At 42.9% G+C, this 21,228-nt stretch overlaps 1 protein-coding gene across 2 annotated transcripts in view; it reads right to left on the minus strand.

The window, feature by feature from the left end:
• Positions 1-432: 432 nt before the first annotated feature.
• The window catches only part of LOC126194915 (polyphosphoinositide phosphatase), a 187,387-nt gene continuing 166,591 nt past the window's right edge, over positions 433-21,228 (minus strand). For both annotated transcript variants that reach the window (XM_049933287.1, XM_049933286.1), the window contains 2 exons: positions 16,972-17,151; positions 433-958 (listed from right to left, as the gene is read on the minus strand). In XM_049933287.1, coding sequence (XP_049789244.1) covers positions 685-958; positions 16,972-17,151 — 454 coding nt within the window. In that variant the 3' untranslated portion in view covers positions 433-684. The remainder of the gene's footprint in view (positions 959-16,971; positions 17,152-21,228) is intronic.

Genomic DNA, 21,228 nt, shown 5'->3' on the forward strand with positions numbered 1-21,228 from the left:
AATGAAAAGTAAAGTGTTTATGTCTACTTATTTCATAAGTAAGATGAGTCTAAAAACTCCTATACCTAGCATTATTCGATGGAGAAGAAGTCAAGAGAGTTTTCAGCAGCCAGCTAGCCAGTAATGAAGAGTGGCTGCAAGTTCCAAGTAAGTCACCTCGTAAAGAAGTGTAAGTTGGTTTGGGGGAATAAACCGATGTAATCTAGATTCACACTCACACTTTAAGTTGTTAGAACATTAGAATTACAAAGACAAGATTAGACTAATTACAGCACACACACAGGCATATCAACAGTCTTTCTTCTCAGGCTCCAGACACAAATAGCATAAGCAGAAAATCTAATACTTAGTATAATAGAAGTTGTTCTATCCTCTTCATAGTTGTTTGCAGAGTATGGATATAAATGTATATAAACTGAAAACATATTCTCATAAAGCTGATTAAATATGAAATAAACAAAACATTTTATTTACATGGCCAATATAAAAATTACATGAGGCCTGTCATATACATCAGTAACATGTAAAATACAAACTGTACAAACAATAAGCTCAAAATTTTACACAAGCCTTTTACTTTGAAATGCACACTGATTTGTGCAATACTTACTCCCCCCCCCCCCTCTCTCTCTCTCTCTCTCTCTCTCTCTCTCTCTCTCTCTCTCTCTCTCTCTCTCTAGCTCATCAATATACAGAGTCATCCCAGCTATTACTATTCAAGACAGTATTGTTGACAAAGTTCTGATATTTCATAAGATCAGTGGGGCTGGGATCAGTAGCACCAAACTTTCCACGATTCACATATTGTTTATAAATTTCAACTGATGAACGGCTTACACGTGGTGGAGAAACTTTCACTGAAGAATCCAAGGAAAATGCACTCTGCTGTATGAGACGCACAGATTTTGATGGCTGTGATGACTCCACATTATTGGCATGTAATCCCAACATAGCAAACCTGAAAAAGAAACAGAAAATAACTTGGTTGAATTATTTCTCATGTGTATAAACCACATCATCTACATCTACACCTGTACTTCACAAGGTGCGGGAACTACACTGTATACCACTTAAATTTGTTTTGCAGCACTGGAAAGAACATGTTTTATTATTTTTTTCTATGCTTTATTTTCCTTATTTACTTTACTAATTGATACACCTGTTGTGGGGATAGTTAGTTCCTTGATGTCTTTAAGAAAACAGGTTTTTGTATTTTTAAGGATAAGAATGTTTATGGTGCATGTTACATTTGTATCAGTGATCACATAAATACAGTGCTGCAACAATATATTATAAGGTGCCTCAGTCATAACTGGCTGAACATGAGAAAGCTAGCACTGCACACCTTGAACTTACTGAATATATGTAATCATGGAAATTTCTAGATGAAAAACAAATAATGAAAGGAGTAAAGGTAACAACTCACCATACAGGTAAGGCATTAAGCCATTGATAGGCTCAAAAACAAGGTTAAAAACATTGCTAAGCTTTCACACGGTTCTACTTTTTAGGACACACATACATTGTGGAGAGGAGAAAGTGAGTTTAGAAAGAGAGAAGTGGAGAAAGGGTGGGAGTGTACGGGAGGTTAACAGGTAAAAGGGGTAGGTGTTTTTTAGGAAAGAGTGGTTCACCTGTAAAGGAGACTGAATATAGGACACTGGGGTGACCTATTCTTGAGTACTGCTTAATTGTTTGGGATCCATACCGGTCAGATTGAAGGAAGACATCGAAGCAATTCAGAGGCCAGCTGCTAGATTTGTTATACGTACATTCGAACAACACATAAATGTTATGGAGATGCTTTGGGAACTCAAATGGGGACCTCTGGAAGGGTGACATTATTTTCAAGAAACACTACTGAGAAAATTTAGAGACCTGGCATTTGAAGATGACTACTGAACAATTCCACTGCCGCCAACATACAGTGCACATAAGGACTGTGAAGATAAGATATGAGAAATTAGAGCTAATATGGAGGCATACAGTCAGTCATTTTCCCCTCACTCTATTTGCGAGTGGAATGGGAAAGGAAATGATAAGTAGTGGCAAAAGTTACCGTCCACCATGTTCCGTATGGTGGCTTGGGAAGTTTCAATGTGGATGTGGTCGTGGAGGGAGGAGAGTGGGGAGTGGGGGGGGGGGGGGGGGGGGGGGGGGGGGGTAGCAAAGTTTGGGCCACGAGGTTTACAATTTCAAAGGATGTGTCATCAGGACAATTTCCACAGCTGTAATTCAGATAAGCTGGTATTTTGAGATAGTGGATAAGAATGTGTGGCAAGGGAGGGAATCCTGATGACATATGTTGTCATGCAGCCATTAGCGTTAAGCCTCCTTGAGTGGCTACCTGATTTCAGTTTAACATTAATTAATAATTAAACCAATTCAGATTATTCTGTAATTTCTACACCTCTCTTCCAAACATCATCTCTGTCATTATTTCACATTGTATATTTGAACAAATGTCATTTCTTGGTAACATTTTCTCCGTGATCTCACACCAAAGGACCATCCTATAGCCTACAGAGTAAAGTCTTTTTGCATTTTCATTTTTCAAACTGTCAATCTATTTTCAATGTACCTATTTACAGCCATCCAACATGCTTATTTTTCTATTTTGTGTATTTACCTCATGTTTTTCATTTTAGAGTGTACCATTCAGTTTTATATCCAGTATTCTCCTACAGTGTTTACTCACACTTATCATTCTTGGACATCATTTAAATTCCTTTTTCTCTCTATAGTGACATCCCTTCCCAAATGATTCCCGTTCCATCCATTCACATCAATTCAGGAAAGGATACCCATCCCTAGCTAAAATTGAGTACCACATCCTGTTCCTTAAATGCTGCCTCACCCATGGAATCCCTTTCCAATGGCCTAACCACAAAATTTCCTCACTAGATTCAACAACTTCTTTCACAATAGCTGCCAAACCTTCAGATTCTGCCACTCCATAGTCCTTACATACCCAACAGTAGATAAACAAATTTCCATAGCAAAGGCATCTCTGAACCACCTCTGCTCTCTCTGCAAGATACTCTTATTATTCACTTCAGTTACTTACACTCTCTCTCCCAATCTGAACCCAACAGCTGGTAAAGAACTCCAAACAAAACTTCCAGAAATATTTCAATCTACTATTGTCCTGCTCTTGCCTTAGAATAGCACTGACCAGCAACACCTATCCTACAGCCAGTGAACTAACCCTGTCAACTACTCATAGCTGACATCTTGCATGAAATACACAAACAATATCCCATAAAACACAAAATGCAAACAGACTGAGAACACCGTTGTCAACCTACATATCAAAAAATTCAGTCCTAAAGGAGATTCATTCCTACCCAAAGGCATCACCTTCTGTACCACACACAACTTCAGTCAAGTTGGACTGGTCGGAGAACTATTCTCCTCCTTCAAGCCAAAACTAACCAAAATTTAATACTTAACCTTGCCTCTCCCAGTTCACACCTCTGTCCATGTGGGACCCTCTCTCGGTCCCATCCAACTACACCCTGGTTACTTCTGGGAATGCCTATCCCCCAGCTTCATCCTAACCTCCTTTCCTACACACCTCCCAAAAACACAACGATTTTTCAGAGGAAAACAATAGCCATCCACAATCTCAAGAAAAACCTTGATTTGACTGTTCTTCCAATGGACCAAGGATCCATCATTGTTCTGATGAATTAGAGAGGTTGCCTGATAGAAGGTATTCACCATTTGTCTGACTCATCCATTTACAAGTTATGCCTCAGCAATCTCATTGCAAAAAAAACTGTAACTTCTAATCCCTACACAAATCCCTAGGCCTGTCCCAGAACTTCTCACTCAATTTCGTCTCCTTCCTCACCTAAACTACCCTCCCCTCACCCCCTCCCCCACCCCACACACACTTACTACATGCCTTCCAAAACCCGACCATCTAGAACATCCGATATCAAGAACAAAAACCATTTGCTTCATCACCTCTTAACCATCCACACCACATTAGCACCTGAATCATACTCGTCACTGTTGCTGCTACCTCTCTATACACCATCATCCCCAATTCCCAAGGCTCTGTGTCTCTCAAACACTATATATCACAACATCCTACTGACTGCAAATCCACCACCTGACCTTGTCCATAACCACTTTACCTGTGAGGGGAAGATACACAAACAAATCCAGAGCATGACCATGGTCACCCTCAAATGTCAACCTGTGTTGAGTACCTAATGTCCTACCCACACTCCTTCCTCTCTCTCCCGTAGTGCTATTCCACTACCCACCCAATCTATGAGATATCCTGGTCTGTCCTTATGCCACACTTACTTCTAACTTTTTAACAAGTGGGTATACTATCAAATGTAGAATAACCAGGTGTGAGATCTGTCAGTGCACCCACCCAGCACCGAGCACCCTGCTTGACTCCCACAACAGCTATATTCACCCTATCAAAGACAAGGCCAAATGTGAAAGAAGTCAAACGAGTACCCAGCTCTGATGCAATTTTTGGACAGACTTTTGTGTGGTCATGACCACCACCCAACAGTCCACACAAATGAACAGTTACTGCCAGCTTCTTTGAATAATGAAGGTGGGACTGCGCATTACGACACACTCTTTGATCCCTCGATCATTCTGGCCTCACTCTCCAATAGCCACTGAAATCTACTCCTTCACTCCACTGCGTGTCACGTGCAACTTGCCGTGCTTTCACGATGGAAGGATCACACGTGACATTTTTATACCATCCTCTTTCTGTCCCCCCCCCCCCCCCCCCTATTTTAGCCATTGCCACCCTACTCTCTACCTGTCTCTCCCCATCACCAACTCCTTCACTGTTCTCACCCACTCCACCCAATACAACCCCAAACCTCAGTCAAGCAGTCAAGCTAGCTAGAGAGAGAGAGAGAGAGAGAGAGAGAGAGAGAGAGAGAGAGTGTGTGTGTGTGTGTGTGTGTGTGTGTAAGGGGAGCACGGAGGCATGCACGCATGCTTGTGGACATATGCATGTGCATGTGTTCTGTATTAGCTGAAAAAAAGGATGCTGTCCAAAAGCATAGCTACATTTTCAGTCTTGTTTCCGTGTATAAATAATCTTATGCAACAGTAGCATCCCTCATAAGGAATCATAGTAAACCATTGTCTTTATTCACATATTCACATGCTCATCCACTGCATTGCATAGACCCTACTTGAAGGAAAACCTTCAAGGATGTGGAATAAGTAAAGCTACTTATTAAATGGAGTGCGACCACTAAAACAAAAGTTAGTGCTTGTTTTCCACTTATAACTGGCAGCAAGTCTAGACAAATGAGGCCATAGTGGTGGTGGTTTTTGTAAATTTTAGGATGCTCAGCATGACTAATCTTAGCACTGATATTGGTTAAAAATTAAAAATTCCACTAAAATTAATTAAACCATGTTCCTAAAAAACTCTCTCTCTTTCTCTCTCCCCAAGACACACACACACACACACACACACACACACACACACACACACACACACACACAACAAGAAGAATAATTACGGACTTTGATCACTTCTTAAAATTTGTGATAAAATAAGAACAATGGACAAGGGGGGAGGGGGTTGTTATACACATGCTAGAGAGAGAGAGAGAGAGAGAGAGAGAGAGAGAGAGAGAGAGAGAGAGAGCATAACAAAGAGTTGGGTCCTCCAGCTGCATTAAAAAGCATTGAGTGAGTACACTGTGAGCTGCACTTCATCTCACATCTGTGCCACAACAAGGAACACCATGGCTAGATTATTAACAGTGTTTTGTCCTACAACTAAAGCCACTCTTTTGCTTATTGATGCAGGTCCTTTCAGCTAAGCAAGAGATTTAACATTGACAAAGGAATGGCACAATATTCCACTCTGTCAACTCTACACTTCTTGACTTTAAATAAGTTTGCTTAGATTTCTGTTTTGCCTGGTACTGAGCCTCCTTTCTCTACTTTTGTAGAGAAATAAATGTGTCCTGTATGTTCTGAACAACGTTCTTGGCAGGATAAAATATCTCTAGAACATGAACGACTCTACTGGAATTGGCTCAGATGAGAAATTTCATCGTTAGTCATATCTAATCTACCACTATGCTTTAAGAATAGTGTACAACTCAGCACTGTATATTGTGAATGATCTGGCGGGGAGATCTTTAAAGCAATGGGGAGAAAATCCCCATGGCCAATGTATTTCTCTAATGATGGATAGCATCCAGTATCTTCAAGTATTTTAAAATTTCATAAAAGGCTGGAGCAGCAGCTGTAGGATGAAATCATCTAGTAGAAATAGTAACCAACAAATCAGTTGCAAAATGTAAGTTTTATTAAAACCACCTTTACCATGGTTTCAACATTTAATAAAAAGGTCTTCTTCAGAAGGAAATATTGACAACTGAATTATATGTTGTGACACAGGTATGTTAAAATATAGCCAAAAAGCTATATAAAATTTCACCTCCATAATAATTAAAAAGATGAACAACAGAGTTGTCATTTGGTATTCCTCACCAATGTACTAAGTATTTAAAATACTTCCCTTCATATAAGTTATGGAAAATTAAAAATATGGTGTGGACCATTAAAAAGAACACACATGTTTCTTGGCCAAAAACTGAAAACCTGTTCTGTCTGACCACTGCACCATCTTCCTAAATATAATCTTCTCCCATTGTGAACTTGGTAGAAGACTGGAAGAAGAACTAAACATGGAACAGCTGTTCACAAATAAAGAACATTGACAGTATCCCTTTACTGAAGGCTTAATACTGTTTAAAGCTATTACAGACATTGTCACTGAAACTGGTAAACTGAGGGTTGCCTTTCTTTATTCAAAGCAATTAGATAAAACATCATGACAAAGTATTAAAATAATATGAAGAGGGGAACAAACATAAAAAGGCAAAAAAATTATCTTCAGAAGCCTAACGAGCAGAGCTGTCTAAGGACATTACGTCTCAGAGTAATATTCAAAACCTTCTCAAAGTCCAAGAGATCACCTATCAACTGACTGCCTTGCACATAAGCCTGTTGTATAGAGAGCTTCTGTTGGCTCAACTTATCAAAGGTGAATCAGTGTCTGTTCAGTCCACACTGAAATTGACTAAGGTGTCATGTGTACTACATCCAAACAAAGTAGTGGTTGACCATACTCTTCTAGGTCATTCACAAGCAACCAGTGAAAGCAGCAAATCTAATAGCTCCAAGAAGATCTTTTCAAGTTTCTCAGTGAAGTGGTACAATACCCTGAGACAAATTTGTCATGGCCTGATGTTAAGCTGTGTGCAGTTCCCATAAGGCAAAGTGGTTGGCTGTAAAATCTTTACAGGCAGAGCTGAAGTCTTGTCCAGACTTTCAACAATTACTCGGTGGCAGAGGAAAGCTGTATCCCTTCTGATTTGAGTGAAATGCTGGTCTGGACAATGACTCCTCAGCTGATCAGTGACTCTGATTGCTCATTATTGCATTAATTTGGAATTCTCAACTTTTCCTGAAAACTTTAAGATTGTTACTCATACATGTGATCATTTAGTGAAGTGGCTGATTTAAGATACTGCTTTCATAATCTCGTCTTCCTCTTCTTAATCATAGAGTAACATTTTGCCCTACTCTCTGAAAAGCTGCAAGGTTCTGAGAAGACTGTCTGTTCTACAATGTTTACAGAGCAAAATGTTAGTCATTGATTGTAGAATGGCACTTGCCACAAGTTGTCCTCTAAGGTGTCAGGAAGACTTGCAGCATACATGGATAACTGTCATGGTGGATCATACCGGTCATGTGATTGGCCCATCTTTGAACCCTGTCTTTATATCCCAACACATCCATTTCCTGTACAGTATCTAATTTATGTTGATGAACATCACTTGGGTGACATTCCTTCAAGCACTGCTCTGTCATGCAGGTTTATCCACATTGGGAAGTGGCTAACAACATGAACAACATTGAGAATTTCCTACTAAATAAACCTTTACCAGTATAAGATTCAAGTCTGTGCTCTTGCCCATATCAGAAGATACAGGTGCCCTCAAATGAAGCAGCTCTCAACAGCATTAAAATTCCCAGAGTGAAAACAGTAAGGGAAGTTGTGTGATGATGATAGTGAAAGCCTCCTGAGAAACTGATTCATAAAAAGAGGCAGAGAAAGGAAACAATATAGTAACCCTATAACATACAGAAACTGTTTGTAAGGTAGTTGATGAGTTGGAGATGCTAGAAGTGGTATGCACTATTAATAAAAATGGCAAAATCCCCTTTATCCCTCATTCATGTAATTATTTTCATGGTGGTTACAATTCCTTAGTGCAAGAGTACCAATCTTTAATATATGCCTTTTGGAGATGCTTGAGACCTACCCTGCACCAGTCGTTTCCATTCCTCCAAGCATATCCCGAAACCAATGCAGAGTGGGAACTATTGCACAGTAACAGTTTGCATCAGTTCTTTCCCCTATCTTTTTATTGTAGTGGGGGATACTGCAACATCACGTTAAGGCTGGCCTCCTCCTAACTAGAAAAGTACCAGTGGAGCATGGTCTGATGGCTCTAGATCTGGACTTTTGTTGTTCTCTTGTTTTCAATGTGATGCCATGGATCCATACTACATAATTAAAGAAATCAGGAAATAGTCACGTCATGAGTTTCTGAAATCTGTAAATTGTTTCATTTCAACAATATTGAGTACTAGAGTTAATCAGATGCATCCATGGAAACTTTTGTGCATAACGAACATAGATGAGCTATTAACTCCTCCATTTGCCACAGCTCAAGAGATATTTTCATCACAAAGCACTTGATAAAAACAGGAATCCCACCTCCTGACAGTGAAATACAGCTGCAGGAATGTTGAATTAAGGTACACAGATGTATTAAGCAACTTTGTCAAATTAAAGCCTCACTTTTAAAGGTGTTCTCACACATAAATGATGACTAACTGAAACCCTCAGCTGCCTACAGGTGTTGTTGATATACCTCGATGTGAACAGCTGAAAATGTGTGCAAGCGTGCAAGGGATACGTCCCTGCAGTTGCGCTATTCATCTGTGTCCTCGGTGGCTCAGATGGATAGAGCATCTGCCATGTAAGCAGGAGATCCCGGGTTCAAGTCCCGGTCGGGGCACACATTTTCAGCTGTCCACATCGAGGTATATCAACAACACCTGTTGGCAGCTGAGGGTTTCAGTTAGTCATTATTTATTCCAGGGAAAAGCTGCACAGTCATCAACAGTATTCTGTTCTTTAGAGAACAGTTACTGTCTTCATATATATAGTTAAAGGCTACCCAGCCATTGACCTTCGTCTGTGCGAATGCGTACAGGTTGCCCAAACTCTTACGGGAATCGCCAAAGCGCGCGCGAGTAATGAGTGAATGGGCAAATGTCTATAAGGTACATTACAGATGTAGAATTGTGGACAGTTGGGAATGTGAGTCTCACGGGAAGCGTGCAAGGGATACGTCCCTGCAGTCACGCTATTCATCTGTGTCCTCGGTGGCTCAGATGGATATAGCGTCTGCCATGTAAGCAGGAGATCCCGGGTTCGAGTCCCGGTCGGGGCACACATTTTCAGCTGTCCACATCGAGGTATATCAACAACACCTGTCGGCAGCTGAGGGTTTCAGTTAATCATCATTTATTCCAGGGAAAAGCTGCACGGTCATCAACAGTATTCTGTTCTTTAGAGAACAGTTACTGTCTTCATATATATAGTTTTTGTGCATATCACATCATGAAGTATTTTGACACTAGTGTGAATGGCTACCAAAGCAGTCACAGTATTTCTTGCATTGGTTTTAGTACTATTCCAGTTTCCCATACCTGTCTGTAGCTCCAAGAAACCTGGCAACTGGACCAGATACCACAGACTTAAAATATGTATCTTCTATTACACCTTATACACCAAGTGACATTATGGAAATATGTGAAGCAATAAATGAAATATAAAATGACAATATTATTTTGTTACACCATCTTATATGTTGTTTGTAGAATATCGACCTTTTTTTTCCTGTATAAAATTTGATAATGGCCTACAATCTTTTGCTTTTGCATACAGATTACTTTGATTTTAGTTTTCACAGTTTTGGAAACACAAAATATAGAGAGGGAAATAGCAATTAAATAACATTTTTTGCTCAAAATGCATATTGAAACATCAACATTTGTATGGTCTGACAAGCAAATGGCTTTTGTTTTTGACAAACCCAAGTGTAAGTCCATCCTATTTGTCATCATTAAAATTTTTCTCAAACACACTGAACATCTTTGTTTGACAAACATGTCAAATGAAGCAGGATGCAGCCAAATATTTTGGCAAACATGCAAAGGTTGATAAATTGTTTGATCATCTAATGGGGCCTTTAGATATATGTTCCCTCAAATAACAAGCACACAAAGGCCTTTCTCAATGTAAGAGCTGAAGTTCACAATACAGTCCCTGGCATACACCACAAACATATCACACTGCATAAACAACAGTACAGATCAGTCTCTGATCTTTCCAACAACATCTGATCTTAGAGCAGTACTGAAATTTTTGGAATGAAGTGATTATAATCCCACCAATGAAGACAGGGAAGGAATGCACACTATGAGGCATTTATAATGTTCTGCTTAAAGACTGAGTGATCCATGGTTCTTGAACAGCTGTTGAATTGCTGTTTAGTATAGGAGGGGCGATAGGAACTAAAATCATATAGACTGCTTTCCCTGATTATTACAGAAGTATAATTTTATTCCTACTACTTGGCAACTTGGTTAAGTACAATCACATACAACAGTGTACCAGATGGAATTACTACAGACACCCTTAAATCCATTTCATAACTTCTAAAAATCTGCCTATCTCAGGGAAGTGTTCTGTATAAATACTTCCTTGTTTATGCTTGATTTACTCACCCCCCCCCCCCTCAACCAACAACAATTTGCATGGTCTCTCAATTGTATTTGTGACCAAACCACTAAGAGAAATCCATGCAACCACTTGAAGATTTAGGTTCTCCCACAAAAGAATTCTGTCGATTTTCACTTTTCACATATGGTTTTTAATTTTTCTGAGCAGTGCCTACAAAATATTGTACATTTATAAATGTGAGATGCCTAAATCTTGTCTTTAACAGTATACATCTGAGTAATAAGACTTACAGAATCTTAGAGTAAGAGTTCTCAAGCCAGTAAACATGTTTGAATGGACCAGCAGCAGCACCCAGGAGTCCATGGGTCCTTCTGGCTACCTTTCTATAACCCCTTTAGTACAGTTCTACCTCGGTTATTGCAGTAGCCACCAGAAAGATCGCAGGAGGCGCACATCAGCACGGCGCGTCACGGACGGTAGTTGCCGCAAGTAGAGTCCCGTCCACCAGAGGGCACGCGAGAATTCGGACGCGACCTCTGCTGGCATAACAACAACAACAACAACAACAACTCCGGCAGCACGGGCTGGGCCCAGTCAGTTCACATCGGGCAGGTCTAGCAGACAGTTCCCGGTCTACACTAGGTGAAGTGCGACGGAAACGTGAATCGTGTTACTACACAATTGGCGACGAGTAGGGTCGTTATTTCGCGTGTTGCGTCGTTGTTCCGGTTTCGCAGCTTCTCCACGGCATGGAGGATTTAGTGCGGGTTTTGGTTGAGCAGCAGACGGAGCTCATGGCCACCATGAAACAAGTGCTTCCGGCGTTGCTCTCCACGCAGTCTGCTCCAGCATCGTTCCCTCCTCCCTTTCCCCCGTATGACGAGACGGCGGAGAATTGGGACGCATATGAACATCGCCTTCGGCAGCATTTCCAGGTGTTTCATGTTGCCGATGCGGACGTATGTCGTGCTCTCTTCTTGTCTTGGATATCTCCCTCGCTGTATCAAGTTTTGCGGCAGCTAGCGCCGTTGCAGGAACCCTCGTCCTTGTCTTTTGACGCACTGTGTTCATTGCTGTCTTCATATTATCGCCGCCGCATGCATGTTGTGGCGGCTAGGGTCGAGTTCTATCAATGCAAGAAACAGCCTCATCAGTCTTACCGGGCGTGGGCCGCTACCCTGCACGGTCTTAGTCGCAAGTGTCATTTTGTCACGGAGCAGTCGCGAGAGTCGTATGCCCACGTTATGGTACGCGACGTCATTGTTCGTTCGGCCCCTGATAGGGAGGTCCGGCAACGGGCCCTGCAGTTAGAAGACCCTTCCCTCGAGGAAGTCCTGTCCATTGCTCAATCGTATGAAGTCTCTCACGGCGCCGGTCAACAGCTGGAAGCGTGGTGCGACGTCGCGGCGGTTCAGGGCAGCGTGGATGCGTCCACTGCGAGCGGTACAATCCGGCCGTTACGGCCGCTCCTGCACAGTGCGTAAACAGAATTCCGGCCGCCGGCCCCTGTTGCCGTCCTGTGCGTCGTTGTTTATACATCATGATCGGTCAGAGTGGCCCCAGTGTTGGGCCGTTTGTCGCAAATGTAATAAAAAAGGTCACACTGCTAAAGTTTGCCGCTCAGCCTCAAAAGAATCGAAGGAAGCAGGTACAGAGGACATGGACGTTGACATTCAGGAAGTTTCATCAGGCCAGGCTCCCGACGCATCGGCACACAAACTCTTTATCGAGGTGTCGGTTCTGTCGCGCCGGTTACAACTGCGAGTAGATACGGGCGCGGCAGTTTCGTTGTTGAATGCACAAACTTATTCCGACCTTGGATCGCCCCCGTTGGCGCCAGTTTACCAGTGTCTACGCGGTTATGGTAAACAGTTCATTCCCCTACTGGGTCAATTCACTAACAAGGTGACTTACAAATCAGTCACTCGGCCTATTACTTTTATTGTTGTCAGTGACGCGAGCTCCGCTAACCTTTTTGGCCTGGATGCCTTTCAAGCTTTCGGTTTTTCTATCGCTGACACCATATAGTTGGTCTCCGAAGATGTTCCCTATCAATCATTGGAATCTTTGATCTCAGACTTTCCAGATATCTTTGAGGAGGGCCTGGGGCGTGTGTCAGATTTTGAAGCTCACTTAACATTGAAGGCGTCGGCTCGCCCGCGTTTTCTACGCGCGAGGCAGATCCCCTTGACTCTCCGCCCTCAGGTAAAGGAAGAGCTAGACCGGCTGACAGCCCTAGGCATCATTCTTCCCTTTTCTTATAGTGAGTGGGCTTCGCCCCTCGTTATTGTAAGGAAGCCCTCGGGAAAATTACGTCTTTGTGGCGATTTCAAGGCCACCATTAATTTCCAATTGGTGGTGGACACCTATCCTTTGCCTCGTGCTGATGAATTGTTCTCCGCCATGGCGGGAGGCCAATATTTTTCGAAAATCGATCTTTCGGAGGCTTATCATCAGATACCACTTGATGAGGACTCCAAACGGCTGGTGGTCGTCAACACCCCGTTTGGCCTTTACCAATATCAGCGGTTGGCCTTCGGAATATCCAGTGCCCCGGTGATATTCCAGCATTATCTTGAGCATGTCATGTTGACAATCCCTCATTGTATTAATTACCTGGATGACATAATTGTCACAGGCCGCAGCACGAAGGAACACTTGCACAACCTTTGCACCCTCTTTGTCAAAGTCAGGTCTGTGGGCTTGCATTGCAACCTGCATAAGTCAAACTTCTTCCAACCGTCCATTGAGTATGTGGGCTACACCATCTCTCAGCACGGCGTCCAGCCACTAGGTAGTTTGGTCCAAGGTATCGTCGACCTTCCTCGGCCCGCTTCGCTGAAAGAGTTACAAGCTTTTTTAGGCAAGATAGCCTATTAGCACCGGTTCATTCCCAGGGCTTCCACCATCGCCCGCCCCCTGTACTGCCTTCTGCGCAAGGGTGTTCCTTTTGATTGGTCGCCTGCATGCGAGCGAGCGTTCAACTCGTTGAAGGGCCTCCTCATGGCAGCGCCTTGTTTGGCTACTTTTGACTCCCATAAGCCGTTGGTCCTGGCTACAGATGCTTCGCAGTATGGGGTGGGGGCAGTCCTGGCCCATCGCAACGCAGATGGTTCCGAGCAACCACTAGCGTTTGCGTCTAAAACTCTTAGTCCCGCGCAGGCCCATTACTCCCAGGTGGAAAAAGAGGCTTTGGTCATTATCTACGCTGTTACCAAGTTTCACCCTTTCTTGTATGGCACGAAGTTTCAGTTAATCACTGACCATAAGCCGTTAATACCGTTATTTGGCCCCGCCTCTCAGATTCCGGATAGGGCGGCCCACAGACTACAGCACTGGGCCTTGTTCCTCTCTAAGTACCATTATGACATTCATTTTCGCCCTACCGGACAGCATGCCAATGCCGACGCTCTTTCCCGTCTTCCGGTGGGCCCGGATCCTAAGTTCGATCGAGAAGAGATTATGTGTTTTCATTTGGATGTGGCGTCCCGCCAAGCGGTTGATGGCTTCCCGATCCCTAGTTCTAGAGTCGCCAGGGAAACGGCAGCTGACCCGGTTCTCCGGCAAGTAGTTCGCCTCATTCAGCAGGGGTGGTCATCCCGTCCTCCAGGCCAGGCCTCGGATTCTCTTCGTAATTATTTTATTCTACGAGACCGCCTCTCGGTCTTGGAAGGAGTTCTCCTTCTGGCTACCGATGATACAGCTCCTCGCGTGGTTGTTCCTGCCAGTTTACGAAGGGAGGTCCTCACGTTATTACATGTGGGGCACTGGGGTGTTTCCCGTACTAAAACCTTGGCTCGCAGATATGTGTACTGGCCCGGTATTGACAGAGAAATTGAGCACTTGGTGGCCGCCTGTTCCCAGTGTGCGAGCCAACAGGCATCTCCCAGGGCAGCGTTCTCTTCCTGGCCGCCGGCAACCCAAGCATGGGAACGTGTTCACATCGATTTTGCGGGCCCGTTTCTCAATGGATTTTGGCTCATTGTCATTGATGCTTATTCCCGATTCCCATATGTGGTTCGCTGCTCCTCAACCACTTCAGAAGTTGCAATCCAGGCACTAGCAAAAATCTTTTCTGTGGAAGGTCTGCCAATCACCCGGGTCTCAGACAATGGACCGCAGTTTATTTTGCAGACCTTCCAGGATTTTTGTAGGCGCTGCGGTATTCGGCACGTTTGCTCTCCCCCCATCCATCCACAATCGAATGGGGAAGCCGAGCGCATGGTGCGCACATTTAAGATGCAGATGAAAAAATATGTGCACGAATTTCCTGCGGAGGAGGCATTAACGTTTCTCCTGACGGCATACCGGACCACACCAATGGGCGAACGCAGCCCCGCAGAGCTCCTCCATGGGCGCCAACCTAGGACTCTGCTGCACCTCCTCCGGCCTGGTCCTCGCCAGTCTTCGCAAAACTGAGTACCTGGCTTTCCACTGGGTATGTCGGTCTGGGCACGTGGGTTTGGTCGCAATCCATGTTGGATACCGGCAGTGGTCCTGCGCCGAAATGGCTGCCGGCTCTATACCTTGCAGGCAGGGGACCGGGTGGTATGTCGTCACCAAAATCAGCTACGTCCACGTTTGGGCACCCACCCTCCGACCTCTCAGACACCGGCTTCCCCATTGCCGGCACCCGTGTTGGTTTCTCAGGGGACGTTACCGCCTCTCCCCGCTGTGACTCTGCTGCACTGCGATGGTTCTCAGCCTTGGCAGCCTCCAGTAGCTCCAGCACCGGCATCGCCATCATTCGAGATGCCCCAGCGAGAGCCGGCCCCCCTCGCAGGCCCGGTTTCACAGGAGGCTGGTTCACCTGTGGTCGTCCCTTCCCCATCGTCCCCGCCACTGGGTCTTGCCTCTCCCGAGGTGGCACAGGATCCGGAGTTCGACAGCTTGTCGCCCGTTCTGTCCCGGGCTCCGGTGGTGGGACGACAGGGGCCTCTTCGTGTGGGTCACTTCCAGCCATATTCGAAGGTTCCGGCTCGAGGATTGGCAGATCCCCTCGACTCCGGCCTTCCAATGGATGTGGAGGTCATCGCTCCTGCCCGACGCTCCACATTCCGATGCAGTGGATCACAGTGGCTTCACCCCCCAAAGGAGGAGGAGTGCAGTAGCCACCAGAAAGATCGCGGGAGGCGCACATCAGCACGGCGCGTCACGGACAGTAGTTGCCGCAAGTAGAGTCCCGTCCACCAGAGGGCACGCGAGAATTCGGATGCGACCTCTGCTGGCGTAACAACAACAACAACAACAACAACTCAGGCAGCATGGGCCGTGCCCAGTCAGTTAACATCGAGCATGCCTAGGGCACAGTCCCGGTCTACGCCAAGTGAAGTGCGGTGTAAACATAAACACTGTTATTACAATTATGACTACACGCCGTATGGACTGATCAGATTTCTCTATTTCAATAACATGGACCACTTTAAAAACAACAGTGACATTCATGATTATAATACCAGAAGAAAGAAAGACTTACACTATCCTCTACTTAAGCTATCTTTGGCACAGAAATCAGATGAAATAAAATGTCTGACAGACAGCAGTAACAGTTCTTAAAATAAATTGAAATCATATCTCCTTGACAACTCCTTCTACACCTCAGATGAATTTCTGAATAGGATAAATAAATCAATAGATATAATATATATGTATTTTGTGCCATTTAATGGCATGGGGTAGGTAACAAAAGTTTTAAGCTTTTTCTTTAAAAAAAATAAAAAAATTAATGTGTGCATTTCTTATGCATTTGACACATTCCACATCATAACGGTTACCATGAGATTGACCAATGAAACATGTAACTAACTAAATAACCAACTAAACAACTAACTAACTATTTTGGGTGCACTGCAGACTGCAAACATCTGACTGGAGACAGTTATTAGCAGGAATAACTCCTACAATGAATCTTTGCATCATGGCAAAGAGATCATATTTTCAATCTGCAGCAAGAATATACAGTCCATCAGGCACCTTATACATTCTTTTTTTTTTTTTTTTTTGATGGATAGTACATGTATGCTGACCATATGACCATACGCAATCAGTCAGCTAATCGTAGATTAGAGCATAAGAATTAAATATATTAATATCATAGTAAAACAACTTAGCTATGTGCTAGAACTTACCTTTTGTATAGTGCAATATCGGCTTTCTTTGGATGTTCAATTTCCATCCCATAGACTTGTCTCATTGGTGGGAAAAGTGTCTCAAAAGTAATGTAGTCTGATGAACTGTCTTTGGAGGGTGTAGGTTGTGAGTCACTTCGATGCTCTTCTTCTTCTGATTCTTCTGTATCTGATGTTGAGCTGTGTAAAAAGCCAAAATTACCAATAATTTCCACAATACAACCACAGTATCATAAAGAGGAACATAACATAGTGGAGAACATATATGTATCAGTGAAAACAAGCACAATGTGTAGAAGTGTAGCAGTATCAGTATAGTACTGGCAATACAATTATTCTTTTTTCATGGCTATATTGTGGGTGCAAAAAATAGTCAGTTCTTTGAAAGCAGGAATGCAGGAACTCATTTCCTTCATGAACAACAGTTGTTTTGGTTCATTGGCTTTTGCCATAAAAGAACCACTACTGAGCAGGATGGTCAGTGGTTATGTTAAATATCAGGTGTTGCTGAAGAAAAAAATTCTTTTAGAACAGATGATAACAGAAATGGAATTAGTTGATGTTATATGAGAATCTTTTTCTTAAAAAAAAAAGTGCAGTAGATGGATACCTTACAATCCAACACAAATAAAAAATAAACCACTGCTAATAGCACATTCATAATGTTTGTTATACTGTTGCAATATCAATATGAGCAATATAAAAATGAGGTTAAACTATCATTTAATTGTCAAAATGTTGCTTCTATATACACCAAAGTGCTGCATTAACATCTTTGTTGTAATTTTTTACTATATAACGGCCTAACAAACTAAAGCCTATGATATATGAAAATGAAAGTTTTGTGGGAATCCAGGATGGAATGTAACAATATTATAAGAAAAGTTGCTACTCACCATGCAGTGGAGCTGCTGAGTCGCAGATTGGCATAACCTTCGTGAGTCACTGTCCTCACCTATTCAGCCCCTTTTCTGTTGCCATTCCAGCACTATACTGCCGTCATTCCACCACCACATCCAGTCTTTTTATTTCTCTCCTTTTCTGCTATCTCCCCCCCTCCCCACCTCTCCCCTGCTCTCAGTCTAACCTGCAGCACTTCACTGCCCACCACACCCACCATACTATCCCTCCCCCTCCCCATTCCAGCCTCCTCCTTACCCCCAACCAGTCGCCACTCCCATCATGCACTCATGCTGTTGCTCGCAGTGTGTTTTCAGTTGCCTGAGACTGCAGTCGTGCTTGTGAGCAGTGTGAGTGTGAGTGAGTGAGTTAGTGAGTGAGTGTGTGTGTGTGTGTGTGTGTGTGTGTGTGTGTGTGTGTGTGTGTGTGTGCCTATTGTTGACATAGGCCTTAATGGCTGAAATCATAATTGTGAATGCCTGTTGTTGATGTAGGCCTTCATGGCCGAAACCATAATTGTGAAAGTCTTTTTGTTGTGCATCTCCACTGTAAGGTGAATAGAAACTTTCTATTTCATAATACTGAAACTTTTGTGGAACATATGCTAACAAAAGAACGAATAAATTTAATTATCAGACAGTTAAGTAAACTGAAATGATTAAAACAACTTGTTTATTGCACTTGGTTCCTTAGGAGGCGTAACGGGAGATTTCTTACAGAACATTACAGGAATCCCATGCAAAATGATAAATAAACTTAACTTTCATATACAGAACTGCTGGGTGACTGAATGGAAAAAAAAACACTAATTGTCTCCAGCTACAAAGATCTAGAGCTGGTGCCTCCAGACTCTTGAGTTGTCCAGATGTGTTATGGCATTTTCCAGCTCACACCACCAATACAATCCTGTGGTGGCTTTCCCTCTATCATAGCTCTTGAGTACTGCCTTTTTAGACTGCCTTATCGTATGAGCAGTCACTGGATCCCCTTTCTACTCGTGATGTTTGTAATCTAATGTCCATCCATCACAACATAAGACTCCTTCCTTGTTCACTGTCTCCACTCTTCTCCACGTTTAACAGATGAAAATATTTCCCATATTATCCTTCTTTTAATGAAGTCCATCAGTTTTCAGCAAAGTAATGAGATCTGCAGCTGTTTATTCAAGAGAAAATATTAGTTGCTGTTCCCAGTCTGCTGGTTCTGAAGTTTCTTATTCAGTTTCATAAAAGTGAAGATTTTTACATTATGGGAACATTAACATCCACATTTATTGTACTGTAGATGGATGATCCCTTGTTTATAATATCAGGAATTTACGTCTAACCTCCCTGCTTGCACTTGGAGCCACATTCCACTAATAGTACATTGCCCAGAGGTCACATGTCCACATCCGTTAGGAGAGTTGGACTGGATAGGAGAATTGCATTTATGTTGCAGACATATTCTCCAAATATTTATTGCTTCAACACCTCTCGCACAAATCAGAGCCTTTGAAACTGTACAAGTCTTAAGCCCCTGTACTGAACTTGGGCAAAAGTAGTAATAGTAGCAGTAGTATTAGTAAAGAGAAGAAGAAAATGGAAAGGTGAGAGGTGAAGAAAGATGAGAGATGGAAGGAGGGAGGTGACTAAGAAAAAATGTAACTTGCAGAATAAAGATTTCAACTGTTTAGTGACTGTGTGTAGTTACCTAATATACAATACTATCAATTGTTGTTGTTGTTGTTGCAAAACAAGGGATGGGTTAAACCTTCCTTTGAGAAGTCACGAGAAGAACTGCTCCCTCCACTGTTTTATGGACTGTGTCCCACAGCCTGTTGGTGTGCAATGGAATGCTAGCAGTGGTAGTCCTAGTGAGACTGGAAAATTTAGCTGGTACTCATTCACATCTTTTGCTAAACTCTTAAAACTGTTACAGTTCCAAGTCATTTCTGTCAATATTTTGTAATTTCACCTTTCAAATTCACATTTACCATAAATCCAACCTTCTTTTATCATTGACTTTCAGAATCTATGTTCTAATTTCATTTTGAATTGCAGGTTTTGATGCAACATTATGAAATCTTGTTCTTGGCTCTTTCTTCATATTTTTCCCCAAATATCCTTTTATATAGTAATTTATATATTCATTTATTCTATTGTATTTTTGTGTGTTTTTCTCTGAATCTGGGCTGTTGAAGTAAATTGATATTTCAACAGATAAAACTAACAGATTATACGAAAGAAATTCTGGCCTAAACTCACCTACGGGAGGCAAAATATATAGTACAGCTGACAGCCCCACATAAAAGTAAAAGTTGGACACACAGTAACTTTCAGGTCTATAGATTCATGTGGCCCCCTCTCATTCCGAATTTTGAGTGACCTACCCTTTCTTTTAACATTCCAAACTTATCTCTCTCTTCTCCCTGAGAAAGAAATTTCTAGTTCTGAAAGCTATGAAGTATCTCGTATTTACTTTGTTGCCGATCTCACAGGGACAGGAGACTGTGGCTTACTTTTACATGCTCAGTGTATGGACTATGGTAACAGTTATTGTATTCAACAATTCAAATGGCTCTGAGCACTATGGGACTTAACAGCTATGGTCATCAGTCCCCTAGAACTTAGAACTACTTAAACCTAACTAACCTAAGGACATCACACAACACCCAGCCATCACGAGGCACAGAAAATCCCTGACCCCGCCAGGAATCGAACCCGGGAACCCGGGCGTGGGAAGAGAGAACGCTACCGCACAACCTTCAACAATTCATTACTCTCAGTTAACGTAAGTCACTTCCAGCTACTCTGTGTAATAAACTCAAATAGGAGAGAGAATATGAACATTTATTTCCTTCAACAGTATTGGAAGAACTAGTTACTAACCAATAACAACAGAATAATTAATTACTAAATTATAGAATTCATAGAGCATCCACAGTGTAGCAGGGAATAAGTGTGAGGCAGTGCTCCAACTGGCAGGCATATCAACTCCTTGACACAAGGTGGTGATCAGCTGATCACACATACCAATAGCGCAATCTCATGCAGTCACCACGCCAGATCCCCATGTTGAAGCAGAGCCTCACAGCATCCACCAGGCTTGGTGTCATCTCAGAATCTTGAAGGAAAATTTACATGACGATCAGACCTTGTTTGGCATAGTGGCTGTGGCACTGGAGAGATGGAGGGCAGCCAATCGTTTTCAGACAACAGCTGAGGCAGGTGACATGGCTGGGGAGTAGTGAGCGAATTTCTAAAACAAATGCAGGCTTTACACAGTCAGTGGAAATGGTGTGTCATTTGCCAGTGATTAAAATGTCCAATGCCTTGTCACAATGGGCCACAACACGGTGGAGGCCACCAGTATAAG

The sequence above is a fragment of the Schistocerca nitens genome, chromosome 7, assembly GCF_023898315.1.
Source record: "Schistocerca nitens isolate TAMUIC-IGC-003100 chromosome 7, iqSchNite1.1, whole genome shotgun sequence".
Taxonomy (NCBI): domain Eukaryota; kingdom Metazoa; phylum Arthropoda; class Insecta; order Orthoptera; family Acrididae; genus Schistocerca; species Schistocerca nitens.